The 20,114-nt window shown below is 42.0% G+C and overlaps 1 protein-coding gene across 1 annotated transcript in view; it reads right to left on the reverse strand.

The window, feature by feature from the left end:
* Positions 1-20,114, reverse strand: part of FSHR (follicle stimulating hormone receptor) — a 90,128-nt gene that overhangs the window by 28,593 nt on the left and 41,421 nt on the right. Inside the window, exons 3-4 of the mRNA XM_014962363.1 lie at positions 4,542-4,616; positions 4,073-4,147 (exon numbers count right to left, since the gene is read on the reverse strand). Coding sequence (XP_014817849.1) covers positions 4,073-4,147; positions 4,542-4,616 — 150 coding nt within the window. The remainder of the gene's footprint in view (positions 1-4,072; positions 4,148-4,541; positions 4,617-20,114) is intronic.

Genomic DNA, 20,114 nt, shown 5'->3' on the forward strand with positions numbered 1-20,114 from the left:
ACCATAAGTAAGCCCTAGTGCCTATACAACTATTTTTGAAGGAGCACAGAGAAAGCCTTGCAACCAGCATGTTGCAAAGGTCACTAAACTGATGGGCTATGGTGCCCCGGCTCAGTCTCAGGCATTAACACTGATTAATTTTTCTTTTATTTAAAATGAAAATTGCCAGTAAATATATATTTTTTGTGTGAGATTTTCTGAACTGTGTTTTAACAGTTCTGTCACAGCTACTGCCCTGCCATGAGGAATCAGAGCACACATCTCGTACCCTGCCAGACTGCCACTGCCACTGGGAACTGCAGCAGAACCACAACCAGCCCAGCAACGGGCAGGTACTTTGGCGTGCTGGTTGCAGCTGGGTGCACTATACCTACACCACTATACCTGGGTGCACCTCACTATACCTCTGAGATATGGGGGTGCCTGTGCCAGTTCTTCCAACCAGTGGGTCAGACCAGGAAGTGCTACAGAGGTCTACAGCAGGGTCTGCAGCAGACAGTTGGGCCAAGGACCTCTCTTGAGCACAGGTCTCCATCTCCAGCTCTGCTGCCTCAATGCGGACTATTTGGGAAGCTGGCATGGAACCCAGCTGGGGAGAAAATATACCATGTGAGCAACAAGAGTGCATCCTAGTGGGACCAGCATCAGGTTTGCTTTTCCACTCACACACAACCCCATGTATGGTTGGACAGAATCTTCTAATCTGTTTAATGTCAAGATATTTATGAAACCACTTGCTATTCCTTCCTGACTTCCAGCAGATAATGGAAGAATTAGGCTGTGATATACAAAGGTTTGTTAGCTTCCCTTCAAGGTCTTAAAATGTTATCATTTCTCAAATAGCTATTGATAGGGTTTCTATCCACATTGATGCTTAACCCTTTCCTTAATTATTTTAAACTCTAGTCCCACATGTTTACAACCTTTTACTTCTGTATTGTGTAAAAAACCCCCAAACGCACAACAAAAGAACCCAAAACTGAACATAAAAACCATCAATCCATTAACTCCCCTCAGCATCTTCCTTTATATTTTCACTAATTGACCCTTCCTTGGATGTCACACAGAGGTGAATACCAGGACTGGGTTACCTTTACCAACTGCCATTTTGCAGCCTAACATCAAGGCTTCTGCTTTCTCATTATTATGAGAAAAATATTCTGTTCTTTCCAAAGGGCAAGCACCAGTGAGTGAAACAAAGCGATGGAGAAAATGGCAGTCTTTCCTACAGAAATATGCCAAGAGACAACACGAAAGTACAACTGTACCTAGAGAGAGCAACCCCAGCACGGTGTAACTCACCATCACACCCAGCTATGTGGAAGCTACACGGGCTTTACGTCCTGCTCCCGATCCCTGTGGTGTGAACTGATGTAGCTCCTCCGAAGCTAAAGGTGATGCACTGATTTATGCCCCCAGCAAAGCTACCTCAAACCTTGCCAATTATCAATAAAGACACACTCATCTGTTCAGGTGCTCAGAGCCATGATACCTGCACCTTTTGTAGTATTTATAGTCATACCAGGGAGGGGGTGCTTGCCTCCTAAAATGAAGGCACAGAGGGGATGCAGCTTAAATCCTTTAGTGGAGTAAACATCAAAGATAGATTTTGTCAATTTAAATAATAGAAAAGCTTTTGCACAAGAATGAATGTGAATTAACTGGCCACAAATAAAATTAGAGGAAATTTTCTAGTCACCAAATCATTGAATTTCTGGAAAAGCCTCCCCTGGAAAAAAGAGAAAAAGCAGGGAACAGTGGAGAACAAGAATGTCAATAAAGCACTTAATTAATGGGATACATGGAGTGGAGCCAGTAAGAAATAGGACACAGTGGTCTGGAGAGCCTCTTTCAGTCCTGTGTACCCACAAGAGAGAAAACCTTAAAAAGTACCAAAATATATTTTCCTCTAATTTCAGCTAGTGAATAGATCTTGCTAAAGAGGAGTAAAGACAGGTTAGTTAGACAAACAGTACTCTATCTTTTTAATCTGTTGCTTCCATAGGTCATAGTAGAGCTGCTGCAGCTGAATTTTTATACAGGTAGCGTGTCTGAATGTTTGAGTCAGTGCATATGGGGGTGTGCAATGACAAATGCTCAAAAGAGGGAGCATCCACTAATCTTAAGAGAAAAACTTCCGCAACTTCAGATACTTAAAGTGGAGTTTTGCCTTTTCCTCATGACCTGAAATTGGTGCATCCCACATTTAAAACAAACAAAAAAAATAATCACTGAAATTAGTGTGTTCGTTACTGTGCTCACATTTCTTCCATTTTGTATGAGACTAATGTGCTCTCATTCTTTCTCCCCACCTATACCTCTGACAACCGTACTACCCATAGCAGCTCGTTCTGGGGATTTTACATGGGATAAACAAATGCTGGATTTTGTTCATAGGTAGCCAGAATTACTCGAAGACAGCAGTAACTGCTGAATGACTCAGGTTTGAAACTAAAGGGAAAAGGCATATGATTTCTCTTCCTGACAATGCAAATTTAAAGATTTATTTCCCTGCTGTCAATGGAAAATCTGCATTTCAGTTACGCACACACAAAATTGAAAGTTTGTCAAGGTGCCTGGTGAATTTGATAAAGCAGACATTGGTAAAAACACTGGAGAAAATGACACTCCTATCCCAACTCTAACCACATGCTTCTGTTCAATGAGGGTTTGAATTATGGTTTGTGTACCGCTAAAATTTTTACATCTTATCTCTTAAAGTGCAAACCTTAAATCTCAAATCTTAAAATTCAAATTCAAACCAATGCCTCTTGGCATTTTTGCTATACCACCACCCTCTTTACTGTGAGGGTGGTAGAACACTGGAACAGGTTGCCCAGGGAGGTGGTTGAGGCCCCTTCCCTGGAGATATTCAAGGTGAGGCTCGATGAGGCCCTGGGCAACCTGGTCTAGTTGGGGGTGTCCCTGCTGACTGCGGGGAGGTTGGACTAGATGACCTTTGGAGGTCCCTTCTGGCCTGGACGATCCTATGATTCTATGATTTTTGAGCCCAGAGAACCCATCAGATGCTAGTGACTTTCACAGACCTTAAACACTCATTAGCTTATTGGGGGCTATACTTATTAGAACACTGACCTGATTTCATCCCATCTTTAAGAAATATCTAACTAGACAATTAAGCACTTGCTGTTATGTATTCAAATGTAGAAATCCTCATCAGGCTCTTCTGAATGAGTAAGGTTTCTTGTTTAAGTAAGGAAAACATGGTTACAGGTGGATGGACATTTAAAAGTTAAGCTGACATCCTGCTGGGTCCTGCTGACATCCTACTGCTCCATTGATCAGTAAAGAGCATGGAGGGAGCTTATTTAACCTACAGCCATTATAAACAATTACTGTTAAACAAAGCTCATTGGACTTCTAATGCAGAGGAGAGATTATTAGTCATGTCAAGATCATGCACTAAAAGCTGTGAAAATATTTTTGGGTAACAGTTTATTTTAAGGATGGATTCAATTATCACTGAATTGTGATGGCAGCCCCATGGGAACAGATGTGACAACCACAGTTGTGCAAGTGACATTCTTGATGAGGCTAGCTAATGAAATAAAGCTATACCATACATCCATACATTTATATTCTAAGGTTTTAATCATCTCACATCAAGTGTTAATGAAAACCATTGCTATAGCACTACCATTGCTAAAGAAAAGGGAATGTGAATGCTTCAAAGCACGTGTACAAAGTATAACAGAGGCAGAGCCATAGCAAGGGCAGATGAGAGAGATCTTGTCCCAAAGACTTTAAATCTAAACCTGTTTGTATAGACATAAAAAAGGCCCAGCTCTTTTTCGTGTCACCCAGTTTCAACCCGTTGCTTAGAAAGGCTCAAGGATTTTATGTACGGGACTTCTCCATGGAGGACATTATCTTCAGCTTTTCTGAGGACTGTGTGCAGGTCTGGGGATGAAACTGGATTAACAATGTGTAACTAGTAGGGGGAGAGGGGACATTATCCTGTCTTATCACTGAAAATGCTCAGTGCGAGTTGGACAGAAAACATCTGTATCATTCAAAATGATAGTATTTGCAAAGAACAAAAAGATCTTACAAGTATCTGAGGCTCGGAAGGTTTTGGAAGGCATCTTGATCAATGTACACAAGGTTGTTGGCCTTCTCAATTCTTCTGCAAAGAGAAAATGAAACATCAGAGGAAATATATCGATATATTGATCTTGAAATATCTCTGATTGCCCCAGGATGTAGTGCTACTATACACTGAGATTTTTTTTTTTTTTTGAAAGCAGAAGATCTGCAATTTCAAGAGCAGCCTACAACAGACTGGCAGACCCCACCACCTTTTGATATTGGTAGTGGTTTGAGAATAAGTTTCAGGCTGACCAGGGAAAGAAAGAGACACTTAGCTAAGAAGGTGGAAAAGACAAAGGGCCATTTCAAATGTTCCTGTATCACTACGAATTCTTCAGAGCTTACCTGAGCCAAACTGCAAAACCTTTGATATGCACTTATAATGAATCTTTATAATTGTCTCCTTTGAATTTAGATTGCTCATTACTTACACTTCATGTAGTTTGGGAAGGTTGGAAAACACATTTGCTTCTATGACCTCCAAGGCATCATTCTGTGAGATCTCTCTGAAAAATAATTTAAAAGTCAAGATATTTCAAGCCATGCTATCAATAAAAAGGTGAAGCAGAGAATGGACAAATGAAAAATTCACTTGGAACTTCTTCCAAGATTACCAATCAGTTCTAAAAACAAGGTGGATACCAAATAAGACCCCAGAGGCACTGCTGAGCTGCCACCAAGGCAAACACCAACAGTCAGGAAAAGGCACCTTCTGAGGCTGAAGTTTGTATCTGTAAAGGCAGTCCTGCACCTCCTGTCATCACCAATCTCTGTGTATTAGAAGGCAGAGCCCCACCATCATTGACAACTGGACCTCTGACACTGCTAATTACTGATAAGAGATTTAATGATGGCTTTTAAATCAGTGAAGAAAAGAGGGGGTGAAAGACTACCGAAACAGAGGAGACAGCTAAAAGGTTCCCAAGAGATAGGACACAACTTCAGCAGTAGGACATACTGCTGTCTTGACCTGATGTAAACTACAGAGGTTATAATTAAGCCATGAGCAGATACATCCTTATTAACAGAAGCTGGAGACCACAGATCTGAAGAAGTCTTCCATACCTTGGAGAAAACCCTATTTGATCTCTACTCTAGACAATTAATGCCCAATTACATCCCTTATGCTGCCAGTGACCAGGAAAGTCAAAGTAAAGATAGCACACATTTTTGGAATGAAACCTTTGATAATTAGTCAGATTGTAAACTGGCCAACACTTGTTTCTGGATGCCTTATTCTTTTGAAATTATGATGGTTGCAAATAAATTCAAACAGGCGTGAGGTAAAACAACAGATTGTAACAATAGGTGCACAGTCAAAAAAAAACCCGCAAAAATTATTACAAGTACTATAAAAAATCTTCCACTTCCTTCTGCGTAACAACTGAACCATACCTGACAAATTACCTGTCCACTTAAGACAAACAAAAGCCTTGCAAAAGCAGCTAAGTTCATCTGACCTTTTCCGCTTTAAAAAATGCCTCAGTGGTTTGATATTTTTTAGTTTAACAAGAAGCTCTCCCTCCTGCTTCCTCAAAGATTTCTACAGAAGAAATCCAGCTCTCCTCTGCTTTGGGAGCTCTAAACTGACTGGAGAACAAGAAAATAAAAGTCCATGAGGACTGACAACAGGTGCTTGGTAGGGTGCAATGACAACTGGGTTTGATTTATCGGTGCTGAACCACCAGCTCACATGTGAGCGTACTCCTCATTATTATTTAGGTTTCAGCAGCAATAAAATGCTTTGGCTGAGACTGGGATTTCTTCACGCTGTGCAAGGTATACACCCATGGCAAGGGATGTTTCAAAGACATTTTATTATCTTCCCATTTTCTTCAAAAATAATGCATTATAAGATATAGATGGTAGATGCAATTACCCCCTGCGCCGTATCGACATGACGGTACAGCTCACTTGCTTAACTACAGACTAGAGGATCTAACAACGTGGGAGGTGTCTCAGACTTGTAAGATTCGGTTTGGTTTCGCTTGTGCTCTTTTTGAACGTTCAGCAGTATATTTGTCATTCCCCACAATCTAAAAATCAGTTGTCTAGGAAAAAAAAAATCCACAGAAAAAGCAGAACATTTAATACCAACAAATCCATTTAGCCAGAAGAGATTTCATGCCGCTAAACACCTCAGGGAAAAATGCTGCAGATGTGTTGGTCTTATACAGGCAAAATAAAAGTGTATTAAGAAACCACAATACCGTAGTGACCTCACCTGACAGATAGGGCTGTCGAGGGTAATAATTTTTTATGATCCAATCTGCTATCTAACTTTGGAACAACTTGGATGATATACCTCTTTTAATGGAATGCTGAAAACCAAATGTTTCTGCATCGAGAGAGTGTTCGCCTTCCTAAGAGTGGGATGGGTTCTGGACTTTGTTTCAGTTTGAGAAATGAAAGATACAGATCTGATGGAAGTAGGGCATGAGCAGGCAACAACACTTTGGAAAGCTTGGAGAATGAAGGGTTAAGGGAGGAATGAAAGAAAAGTAGGAAGATAGGAATCTCTAAACTGTTTTTACAAGATTAAGATTTTAAAGATTAAGTTTTCAGAAGATCAAGTTTTTCAAAGAATTAAATAGCAGTCATGAGGGGGGTGTTTCAGAGATTTGGGGAATGTCTTAGTTTCAATTCTACTATTATAATTCACAGTTACAGAGGTGACAGTCATTTCTTTAACAAGTAATGAAATATGTCCATTTAAAATTACTTTTGCTGTCTCCCATCTCAAGCAAACAACTACTGCAGCTATTGTTATGAGCCTCTCAAGACAAAAAGGGAACAAAAAGGAAAACTCGTCAATGGCAGCAGGCATAACTTCTGGTGTTGGGGTTCGTCCTCCCTCTGTGTTCAGAGGATTGTGGGGGGTGAGGGAAAAGGACAAAGCCTCTGTCCCCCACAATGAATTGTGCATCCTCTGCTACACTCTCTTCAGGAAACCCTGGTGGTGCTGACCTTACTCATCATCGTTCTTCGCAGATGAATCACAGTTTACAGCACTGAAGTGCTATTTTCTGACAGGTGGCCATTGCTATTCTTAGCCCCTGGGGTGTCCATATACCTGTTGCAGGCTGTCATTCAGGTAAGAAGGACAAATTAATAAAACAAACATTCAGTTTAGGAGATCAGTCACACGCTATGAAGAACGGGCAGCACTAGTCTGGGTCTTGGTTGCATAATTTGTGTGAATTTAGTCATACCTGCCAAAAAATGCACGCCCTGCTCAGGGATAACCAAAAGAACACTATCTTGGATACAGATTCTCTCTAGCACTGAAAGCACAAACTGCTGCTGCTCAATTAAATGACCCACTCAGTCGACTCAGATCCTACATAGAGGAGAGCAAATAATACCTGCAGCAGCAGCTACAAACAGAAAAAGGGGATTACTGGCTAGTATTTGTGCAAGTGATTTGTCTCACAGAATAAATACACACAAATAGATGATTGCTCATAATGCATATCTTATTATATGTCATCACGAGAGAAGATGGGACTGTTATTACATTGTTTGTTTGTAATGAATGATACTATTAGCTCTACAGCTAGCTATCACAGCAAATCCAGATGGCAATCTGAGCATCATTTCTGATGCCTGCAAGCCTTTGAATAGATGGCATGCAAAACAATCAGGGGCAATTTCTTAAAAAAACTCCCCGAACCTCCAAACCCCCAAACCATCCAGTGGTTGCAAAGTGCTTGGATGTCTGCTAAGCTTAGTTTCCACTGCACGCACAGCTCTATTGAAATCAACAGTGATCTTCAAAAAGCATAAATTGTTAACTCAAACACAGCCTAAAAAAGGAAAAACTATTGTGAAACAATTTTACTCAAAAGCACAAAGGATGATTGTTTCCATTTTTTCTTCAAAGACAATGTAAGATTTTAAGGTGTGACAATATCACGTGACTTAGAAATTTCCTCTAATTTGCCACTACCACAGCGAACTGTAATCATTATTACCCCTTCACAAGCAACTGGCTGCAGTGCAGCATTTCTGTGTGTGACAGCCAGACCCAGTGACAGCTGGGAGAGAGACAGAAAACGAAGAGTAGGAGGAAGGTGCTGCTTGTGCTGCTGTTAAAACCAAACTAGGCTTTGTTAACCCGCCTGCAAAGCTGCCCCGAGGCAGGGCTGGGGGTACATCTTCATGACATCTGTGACAGAGCCCAGCACGACGCGTTAGAAGTGTTCCTCTTCAAACCAGCTGTGCTCAAAGTGCGACCCATAAAAATCAAGATACATTGAAATGGCCTTTTAAACAATTCTACCGCAAGGAATTTATAGTTCACGGCAGTTTCTTTGTAGTCCTCTAAACAAAAAGTCTCTTAGACTAATCAAAGTCTCACAGCAAAAAGAAGACTGTATTAAACTCACAAACTAATGGTCTTGCAGCCAAGTGGTCTCACATTTCAAAATAATGAAAGAATAAAAGACCGGACATTTATGTCTTTTATGATAAGAATTCCTTTCAGGATCAGAGCAGGGCACACAGACAAGGACAGGGCCATTTTTCCCCTGCTAGGAAATGCACCTATTTAAAACAAATCTGTGTGTACGTGCCTGTGTGCATACACAGATATAGAAGTTTAACACAGATGAGTAAGTGGAAGCTTGTGTCAAAAGATGAGCAAAGAATACACATGGCAGGAGACCAGCTTAGCAGCAGATGACAGCACCAGTCCCTTGCACTGTGCCCAGGGACGTACGCTGTCGAGCAGGAAGACCTTGTAACACCAGCAGCAGGAAAAGCACAGAGTAACTGGTGCCCACTTGGTGGGCTTGGCTGTGTGACAGCCACAGTTTGGTGCCTGCAGACATGGAACATGGTGTGAAGGGGAGGATTTCCCCCTCTGCAGCCACACTGCCCTCCTCTGTAGTGCTGGGTGGGACCCACCCCCTGCAAAATCCTGCAGCCTTCCTTAAGTTCCCCTCCACAGCAGGTACGTACATGGGCTATACATTTAATCTGTTCACCTCATATTTCCTGCGATACATCACAATTGGGCCTTTTGGCCTTTTATCCCCAGCCTTTGAGGCTGTGTATTCCTGTGAGCAATTTTTTCCACTCTGTAGGTACCTGCAATTAGCAGCAATACTGGAGGTGTCAGGTACTGATTCCCAGAGCAAGCAGCCTCACTGGGATCTCTGCACTGCAACAAATCAATAGCTTTGCACTGATTTAAGGGAAGGAAAAAGAGGGCCAAAAATTGTAATCTTTCTCCCCTTTTCTTTAAATATAAATACTCTTTTGAGCAATTTGCCAGGTTTGACTGATGCCACAATTTATGTCAAGCTGAAGAAGGAATTAGCCTTAAGTGTGGTGTCACACAGGCAATCCTGCCCAGCATCCACCGGGTGAGCACCCCCGGGAACAGCTTGCCATGTGTCTGAACTGAAAGATTAAACACCTGGCTACCTCTCTTTCCATGTTGTAGATGGAGGAGCTCTTATTCCTTTCAGTCTGATCAGAAACAAGCCAGTCTGAAATCTCCTTCTGAAAACTTCCCTCTAAAGTGACAGCAAAATGCTACTACATTGATTTAAACAGGTTACAAAAGAAAAACTATTTTTCTTAAAAGTATTAGAGACTTTTGACCTTTTAAAAATAGATAGTTGACACTTTCTCCTGCCACTTTCCTTGTGAACATGAAAAACTTGTCTCCCTACCATGATTTATCAAACACCAGGGAGTTACAGGCTAATATATCTTAGCAGTTATTGACATTTCAAAAAGGAATTCAAGCACTGACTCTTCTCATCATCTCTCTGCTCAAGACATACACACGTGTTGTACTGACCTGACTAAATAAGTGGGATACCCATTTAATTAACTGAGTATTAACAGTGATTTCACACTTAAAATAGTGTATACGTAAGTCTTTGAAGGAGATTATCAGGAGGCACCAATACTGTGTCTTCCTGCCTTCTCCAAAGGGCACGACACCGTATTCTCAAATAAATCAATGCAGGCACGGGAAAAATAAAATGCAAATTTCCGCACAGCAGACGGAAGCAAAGGGGATTTTATTTCTATCGGTGCTTTAGCACCATGCCAGCAATCCAGATGAAAGTCTGTTGAGAGTTTGGTTGCATCAAATTAATTGTCCATGTAACGGTTTTAAATTGGTCTCTCTAATCTGAAAAAGCGCGCGATTAGTCTGCAGAATTGGAACTGATAACGACCGGATCCAACAGCAGAAGCCGCATCATTATAAGAATTGATTTTATAATCAGTACAGTTTGGGAGGGTAGATACCTCCTCATGCTCGAGCACTGAGGAGATGTATTATACTAGTTTTAGTTTATTGCCAGCAAAGCTGAAAGTGCAGGAAGCTTAGTGAAGTCAAACAAGCAAGGGCTGGGTCTTTGGTGGAAACGACAGCTCTCTGCAGAACTGCTGGCCCCATGCAGGCAGCCCAGAGGGGTTTGTGAGCCGGTGCCCTCCAGCCACTGAGGCAGACGTACCTGCAGCCCCCTGCATTCGGGCATCACTGAATTTTACCTTTGACTATGAAAGCTTGTAGGGAAGGCAGAAGAACGTCTCTAAAATAAAAACACCCATCCTAGCAATGGCACTTTTTTCTCAGACAGAATCACAGAATGATACGGGGTTGGAAGGGACCTCTGGAGATCATCTAGTGCAACCCCCTGCCAGAGCAGGGTCACCCACAGCAGGTTGTCCAGGCAGGTTTTGAATGCGTCCAGAGATGGAGACTCCACCACCTCCCTGGGCAGCCTCCTCCAGGGCTCTGCCACCCTCAAAGGAAAGAAGTTCCTCTTCATGTTGAGATGGAACTTCCTGTGTTCAAGTTTGTGCCCATTACCTCTTGTCCTGTCACTGAGCACCACTGAAAAAAGACTGGCCCCATCCCCCTGACTCCCATCCTTTAAGTATTCATAAGCATTGATCACAGAATCACCATGGTTGGAAGGGACCTCTGAGGTCATCAAGTCCAACCTCAAAAAAACAAACAAACAAACAAACAAATCAACCAACCGAAACCAACCAACCAACAAAACAATCAGATACCCCCATCTCTTCCCCTGCCAGTTTTCTCTTCTCTGATGGGCTCCAGAGAACCTTGAGGCCACACGGGCAGACAAAGATGGTTGTTCAGCTGAGGAAGGGATCTCCTTGTTCAGAGATGCTGACACAAGCTTCATGCCCACATCATAACTCCTTCCACAGAAACGGGCTAGCAGCATTTATTGCCACTTATCTTTTATTACTTCTCTGTTGGCTCTGATAGCCAGCTAATGATGAAGAGTTTTATAAAGATGACCCAGGCAGACGAGCAGATTACATTTGGGATAATCACTCAGGAGAGCAGCTGAATGAGGAAAAGAGGAAAATAATTTCTGGGGAGAATCAACAGGCAAACTGCCTTGGACAGGGAGAATATGTGGCTTCCAGAACCCAATGTCTAGCGACAGCCTTTCCAAATAGACCCTCTTGAAGCAGATGTTCCCAAACACTTCAACAGACAGCTTTAAGGAAGCACACATGCACAAGAGATGCCTCTAGAGGACAGCTCATTAGTAACTCCGATGCATTACAGAAATGGGAAGATCCAGAATAGCAAGTGCCTCACAGGCACACAATTAAACTTTTTAGCTAAGAGGGAAAATTGGGAAAAAAAAAAATCCATCTTACTCCTCAGTTCTGGCATTTAAAACCTTCCCAGGTTTATGAGAGGACTCTGAGTATTCACCAGAGCAAATCACGCAGGATGTTACACCCACTTCAGTTAAAATCAGTCTCCATGACGTGACCCATCATGAGAAAAATATTAGCATTGCCTAATGTTAAACACAATTATGAACACAGACATTATCTTCCAGCTGCTAGCACCATTCACTGCATCTTTCAAATGCCCTCCTGAAGGGATTTAGGTTTCTCTTATTCATTGTCACAGTCTCTCTGTGAAATACCTTTTTCCAGCACAGAGATTTCCTGCTGTCCTCTTTTCTATTTGCATTCATCTTCCCTTCCATAAAAACCACTTGCTGCTCTTGTGGGTTGTGTCTGAGGCCTTTACCCTACAAACTCTTATCCCTGAGCTTTGGCTCCAGGCTCAGCCAAAACCTTACTGCATAAAGATTTGCATGATTGGGGCCCTCAGATATAACCTACCCAGGAAAGGGATCTTCTTTTATGTTTCCAAAGTTAAAACCAAACCCTCTGCCTTGTAGCAAACTGCCAGAGAAAACACAAGCACCAGCAAGAAGCTACTGAGTCAAAAGTTTTACAAAACAAGCGTGCAATGAGGGTTATTTATCTGATTTTGATACTGTGCTATGATAAGCAGAAAAAACCCCTACCATTAAGCTCAAATGTTCAAGCTCTATATTGGAGGATGCAGAAATGCCATACTGGGAATTACATGCATGGAATTACATACATGGGAATTACATACAACCTCTAACCCTTGTGCCAAGTGGTTAAGGGCAGGAAAGCGGAGCCTGTTCCAATACATCTAGAGTCTTATTGGACAAATAACAGAACAGATCTGAACTAGGAATCCCTGGGAAATCACACGCTTCCACCTGAGTTTCCCTGACAGAAATAACCCTCTTCACCTGCAAACACTGCAAGACTGCCCACAGATAAGAAAGTCTTACCTCTTCTATGACAACAGGCTGAGAGAGTTTGGGTTCTTCAGCCTGGAGAAGCGAAGGCTCTGGGGAGACCTTATAGCCCCTTCTAGTACCTAAAGGGCGTTACAAGAGAGATGGGGAGGGACTCTTCACCAGGGAGGGGAGAGATAGGCCAAGGAACAATGGTTTTAAACTGAAAAAGGAGAGATTTAGATCAAATCTCAGGAAGAAACTCTTTCCTGTGAGGGTGGTGAGAGCCTGGCCCAGGTGGCCCAGAGAAGCTGTGGCTGCCCCATCCCTGGAGGGGTTCAAGGCCAGGCTGGATGGGGCTTGGAGCAACCTGGTCTGGTGGGAGGTGTCCCTGCCCATGGCAGGGGGGTTGGAACTCCATGATCTTTAAGGTCCCTTCCTACTCAAATCATTCTATGATTCTTAATAGAGGGAAGGGAATATGTCATAAAACTTGGTCCAAAATCCAATCTCTTAACATGTTTCTATGTTTATGTTTGTGAACACACAATCTAACAACAGCGATTAAAATAATAGACCCATGGCAACACAATGGTGTTTACTCACTAACATCAGTGAGCAGCAACTTTTCTACAGATCTAACCCCATTGATGAGGAAGTTGCTCATTTATGCCACCAAGGGCTTCTGCCAGATCTATAACACTGCACTCAGGCTTGTGGAAACTCCAGGCAAACAAAGGCTTCCTGCTATCGTCTGCTGTTGTAGTGCTTAAATAAGGAAGTCCTCAGACTGGGCTCAGCCCTTCAATGGGGAGCCCTCAGTACTGATTCCCCCAGAGGAGCGTCTGTAGGATGGAGGCAAAACCCTTGAGGATCCAAAGGCAACTCCTGGCCACTTGGGAATGACCTGTTTCTCCTATGTAAGAGCACTTTGATCTCCTTGGGAGCCCTTTTTCCTTACACTATCCTGGGTCATAACCAACTGGGGACATAGGAAGAAGTCTGAGCTAGAGATGATGCAAAAAAACCTTACTGGAAGTAGTTCTTACTTCTTCATCAAGGGAAAAGTAAGCGGAATCTTCCTCCCCAGCCACAGCACTTAAACAAGGAGGCTGAACAAGAAACGTGGTTTGAATAAACAAAAAGGATGTTTTCCTTAGAAGTTGCAGTGTCTATTCCTTTGCTGTACTGCATTGCATATACTTAACAATATTTTTCTGTCTGTCTTCCTATACTGATGTAAACAAACTGGAACTTACAGTGTTTTCACAGTACACAAGCCTGACAAAACCTTTTTTGTTTCCAGTAAAACATTTTGAAAAAATACTACTGATGGAGGAAAAAAAAAAAAAAATCCCTGAAGAGATTCCAAACCACAAAAAGTTGCCATTTGGAAAAGTCATGTTTATGGAATACACTTAAAAATAAAAAAAAAGAAAATGGAATCCATCATTTCTGATTACTATCATTGCTTTAGTTGAGACTGAGGGAGATTTCAGCCTCTGCAGCAGAAGGCATGGAAATCAATTGGTTTTAATATATTGGATCTGTATTTGCATTCAAATTCTACATTTTAGAGGAGTGCATATTTTCCTGTAATTTTAAAGAAGTATTGTCTCTAGAAAGCACACAGCTCAATACACAAAGGGACAAAAAAAGTACACAGTCAAAGGCAATCCTGTGAGAGCAATTTAGTTTTCAGATTTAAAGTAATGTTTTGAGTATGTTAAATACTGAATTAAAAACTAAAAGGCAACTGCTACATCATTTCTTCCATCAGACTGAAAACAAAACATGTGTTTATGGATTATTTTCCAGAGGAAAATGAATAAACAAATATAACACATATTACGGAACGTGATCAGAGCTCCCTCTGAAAGGTATTGTATCTTTAAGATACCCAAACCCCTAAAGATTTAGACTGGATCCCTGCACAGGAGCACATTTTCCTTACATGCAGAAAGGTACAGCAAACAGACAGCAACCAGCAGTACCAGCACACACCTCTTTCTTCTACACAAAGGCAATAGGGTTTCATTATATTCTTTTTATTAGTTTGAGGATAGGTTTGCAGGATGGCTCAGCTTATGAAACCCCCCAGGTGAATTTTTGTGCCCTACGTCCAGCCAGCATCTTTTGGTGAGGGCAGATGAGGCAGAAGCTAAGGACAAGGGCTTTTTTTAGTGTTTTCCATGGGGACTAAATTACTGGTAATGTGAAGTGGGTCATTCAAAATGGCAGCCTCAGGACTTGTCAGTGACACTTATTTAACTTGAGGACCACGCAAAGCCCCAAACCAGATGTTTCAGTTTTATTGTTCGAGTAATTATAGTCCGACTTAGCTGATCCGAATAAATTTAAACATGCTTCCATTTTTTGGGCGTATTTGTTTTGGGTGGGTTTTTTCTGTTGGGTTTTTTTGGGTTGTTTTTTTGTTTTGGGTTTTTTGCTGCTTCTAAGTGGCACACACTTCTTAGTAGTCAATTCTATACCTTATTTTCAGTTAAATGAATGTAACTCTGGGAGCATACAAGTCCCAAGAAGCCATAGAGAAGAGAGAATAATCCATTTATTTATCATTTATTTATGAGACGCGTTAAAAGAGATTCATGCTACTTTATGTGTTGCCGAAGTCAATTTAAGGACATTCACCCACTAAAGACTGAGAGGGGCAGAGAAACTCATGGTCACTTGGAGATGACCTGAACCCAGTACACTCCAACCTCCCATCCAGTCCCGTGACTCTCCTACATACATTTTGCCTCATCATTCAACCTGTCCAGAAGGGTAGCAACATGCCTGCTCCTATATCCTCCTCCTCCTTAAAGATGTGCAGATGGAGACTCGTTAGGAGAGCTAAGATTTGTGCGTGACATGACTAATTAGTAAGGTGCCAAAGGAGGAAAAGGAAGATCCCCATTAAACAGGGAAGAACGCCCTTGATTTCCCATCAGGTCACATTTAGTTAAAAATAAGGTGAAACGACTCAATTAGATGTGACTGGCAAAATCTTCCATTTATCCATAGATGAGGCACAGTGCAGCCAAAGCAATCCAACCTTCCCACAGTGCCCCACAACAGAGAGTGGTCACCCATGGAGACACCAGCCCTGCTGCAGAGCCATTTCAAAGCCTGGCCAAAAGAGGCTGCTGCTGATGGGCAGCTGCAGCAGCCCTAGCTTGCCATGAATCACCATCTCCTGAGGGCACGGGCTGAGATCACCATCTCCTGGTATGCAAGCCATCAACTTACCCATGCAAAAATAAACCATTCATTACACACGTGCAGACTGGATATGAACAAGTGACCTAGAAATCTGGGGAGTTCCAAGTCCTATTACCCTTCACCTGAGTCATTTTCCTGTCACATGAAGCTTGTTGTCACATATTTTTTGTGGGCTGTGGGGGGAAGAACAACCCAAAGCCTACTTTGTCATTAAGTCCTACAATTATGCATAACTCACTCAACAACAAATAAAAGAACAAAATGACTACGAAAGAGGAAAATGAGGTAGCAAGGGAAAGAATTCCTTGTTGCATATTGTATCTTCATTTGAATTCCAGCATAAATCTGAATGAATTATATTTTTTAATTTGTTTAACTATGCTAATAGTCACCACGCACTAGTGGTTTTAGTAGCATTTTCTCTTTATATGTATGACTCAACAATTACCATAGCAACTTGCTTCCTAATTAGCCTTCAGTTACTAACAATCAATACGATTAGACAAGGTCAGTGCCGGAGTAAGCTCTATAGATTTTTAAAAAGGCTACTGAGAGTCAATAACAGCAACAAGAGGAGGAGCGGTCTCCTGGACAATCTTCCCCAAAGGATGGCCACTGTTCTGCTATTACTCACACTCCTATGAACAAAAGGAGTCGTGGCAAATGAGAGCTTTGCCACTTACCCAGATGGCACACAGCTTTTAACCTGCCAACAAATTAACAAAATATGGAGAAGAGGAGCATCCTTAGATCTGCAGATAAAAAGACACTTTACTGTCACATCGCTGGGACTGATGTTGACTGCACACCATCAAATCAAAAATAAATGTCACAGCTCTTTATCAATGTAGCTACATCTGAAATCAATCTCCCTGTGTGGGAAGGATCCCTGAAATCCGGAATAAGGTGATACTGGCCAGTTCACAGGAAGATGCTCCCTGGGATTTAAAGCTGTGCAATGCTTAGCTGAGATCCCATTAGGAAGTCCTCCTCCTAGTGACCTGGGCGACTGCCTGTCACTGACACAATTTCCACCTCATTTTTACAGCCTGTTTCAGTTGTTAACGTGTTATCTCTTACCCTAAAAGCACAGTAGGATGAAAACATCATGTGCTATTCCGAGGTACTCTGGGTCCTGGGAATACAAAACAGGCTCCTCGGTACTGACAGATGAAGTCTCATGAAAAGTCACTTTACTTGTTAGCGTGTTTAAGTTTGCTACCATGAAAAACGGGCAAAAACAAGCTTATTTTTAAATAGTGTGTGTTGTCAATTACACGTAGGCATGTGGCTGTCACAGATGAACTGTGATACTCGCCTCTGTAAAAACCTGGTGCCGCTTGGCTCTGTCCTCTGTTCCCCACCACAGGTCAGCTCTCTGCTGCGGCTGTGCCTTCAGCCTCCGCTCAGCCTGGTTCGCAGCTCCGGGTCCCCAAACAGAGGGTCGGGCTTGGGGAATGGAGGAACTGTGCCACATGGTGAAAATAGAATGCCAGGACAGTCTGGATAGGGCCATACAATGGCACTCCATGAGCTCTGAGGCAGTATGTCTTGACCTTCCTCTGTACAGAATGCTCCAAAGAAGAACAAAATGATTTTAAGCTCAGAAAAGGCATTTTTTATGAGAATAGAAACTAGGATAATTACCTCAAAAGCAGGAAAAGCACAAAGGAAATTGGCTAGATAGAAGAATTTATGCCCCCTCTCCCCTGACATCCAGTGCCTTTGAAGAAGGTTTGGAATTCCTCAACTTTTTCACGGTGAGGGTGACAGAGCCCTGGAACAGGCTGCCCAGGGAGGTTGTGGAGTCCCCTTCTTTGGAGATTTTCAAGACCCGCCTGGATGTAGTCCTGAGTGGCATGATCTGACATGCTCTGGGTGGTCCTGCTTTAGCAGGGGAGTTAGACTAGATGATCTCTATGGCGCCTTCCAACTCTAAAAATTCAGTGAAATTCAGTGACGACATATTCAGTAATCTCTACCCAGCCCTCCTGCAAAACCCTGTTCATCACCCCCCGGGATTCTCCCTGCTCCCCAACGCAGTCTCTGAGTGGCACACATCCATCTCTGGCCTGGAAAACTCCTGCCACTTGTAGTTCCTTGAAGCTGCTCCCCTCCCAACATGCCTACCAGCCGGCAAAGGGAATACACAATCCCCCTGCCTCCAGGGAGCTCTGCCGCTGCCAGCTTTCCTAGAGAGCATTGTCTAATTGGGAACAGAAGTAATAAATAAGTAAATAGTTTTCACCATGTTGCGCTCACCCCTTCTCACAGCACAGATGGGAAAAGCCAAAATCTTAAAAATCCAGCACAAGAAGTCTTTATAATATGGAAAATAAAGCTGAAAACCGTATCATCATAAAATCTCATTCAAAATAAAAGACAAGATTGACAAAGGGATTAGACATGTCTAATAAGCACCTTCACTTCATAATTACACTAGAAAGGATAAACATTTCCAGATAAAGATGTAAATCTTTGTGCTCTTGAGCAGACAGGCAAGACAGAAGTAGATGACGGTTCCAAACAACAAGACTAGTTTAATTCAGTACACAAGTGAAATTTAGCATTATTCCTTGTTTTAGTGCAGAAAATTCACAGCCCAAAGGCAACATGGACAGACTGTTTCAGGAGTTTGTGTTCAACAGCTCGTTATTTGTTAGAGGCGTTTCTCCTCCTTAGAAGAGAACACCCTATGAGATGGCCAAAATAAACTCTCCATATGGATGAGCTATTCCATAATTGTTCCAGAAATGTTCTCTTGAACCTCCTCCTTCAGCAATTGCCATCAGTGGCTCTCAGGGAGGAGGTTCTGAACCAGGAAAGCCACCAGCCTGTCACAGTCCCCAGCTCCTAATCCTCTACTGACTGCACTGGAAAATGCACAGACACCAACAATTTTTCAGCATTCTGTATTTCTCTTGCAATCATTTGTAATTTCCATCTGTGGCATTGGCTCCCCATGCATTCAAAATATTTTATGGCTTCGTATCTGTCTTCTGTTCTAAATTCTAGCAATTTAAATCTTTGCCAGACTACTTTATGTGTACATGCACACATAAGCATGTATGCAAGTATATGTATACACCTATCTATTTCTACCGTGCAGTATGCAGTTTACTCACAAAAGATACACTGTTCTTACTTATTTTTAAAGCATCAAGCACATATCTGGAACTTTTCATCAAAAACATGTTCCTGGTTGAGAAATCAACCCAAATATTCACCGTATTTTGTAAGCAAATTGTTCTTGGCTTGGTCACAAGACAAACAATAGACACAAAGAATCTCTAGTTTCACACCTGGGATGAATAGGGGCCAGCAGTGTCTTTGATAGAAAAATCAAAATGCAGCTCACTAATAATGATAAAATGCTCAGCTGCCTCTCCACTGAGCAAAGCAGCCATCAAAATAATGATTAAATCCACATCAATCATTTGGCATAATAGAAATAAAGGCCATGTTGTCAGAGAATCAACATCTCCTGCTTAGAAAATAAATGTCTTGACTTCATCTCAACATTTGTTTTCCATAAACGCTAAGGTTTGTAGCAGGATTTGTATAGCGACGGGAAACAATCCTTCATTGCAACATGCCAATTCCACTAACATTATTTCCCAAATAAACAGAAAAAGCTAGATAAAATTAATATGAGAAGGTGTTTCTGAAATCCTCCTGAAATTGAATTACCATTTCCAATCTGGTACCAGCCTTCCTCCTTCTAACAAACGATATTTAGTAGCGGCAACAATAAATATTGAAGAAAATCCTATTTAGAGCAAATCGGGCACAATTTCAAGTAGGTCACACCTTTTGCACTCAACTCACTGGTACAGTTAGGATACGAGCATGAGTTTAATAGAAAAAAATCCTATAAAAACCTGTTTTCACATGAATAAAGAACTTTCCCTTATATTTCATACTTTTTTTTTTTTTTTCCTAATAGCAGTACTTTTTAAAGCAAACCCAGAGCTGGATACATCTGGAAAGAGATGGCTTTATGATGCCTCTTGGGATACACTGTCACCTGAATTCCTGTAGACTCCCACCAGCACAGCGGTCTATCAGGAGCAGTAGACCCTCCCCAGCCTGTCTGTCAGGTGGAGGTGCTACACGTTTGAGCTGAACAACCAAGTGAGGTGCAACCACTGTAATTCTGAATACACAGGTTTCCTCTCAGAATTGCTTTGTTAGTTG

Source organism: Calidris pugnax, unplaced genomic scaffold (genome assembly GCF_001431845.1).
Source record: "Calidris pugnax isolate Ruff unplaced genomic scaffold, ASM143184v1 scaffold147, whole genome shotgun sequence".
NCBI lineage: Eukaryota > Metazoa > Chordata > Aves > Charadriiformes > Scolopacidae > Calidris > Calidris pugnax.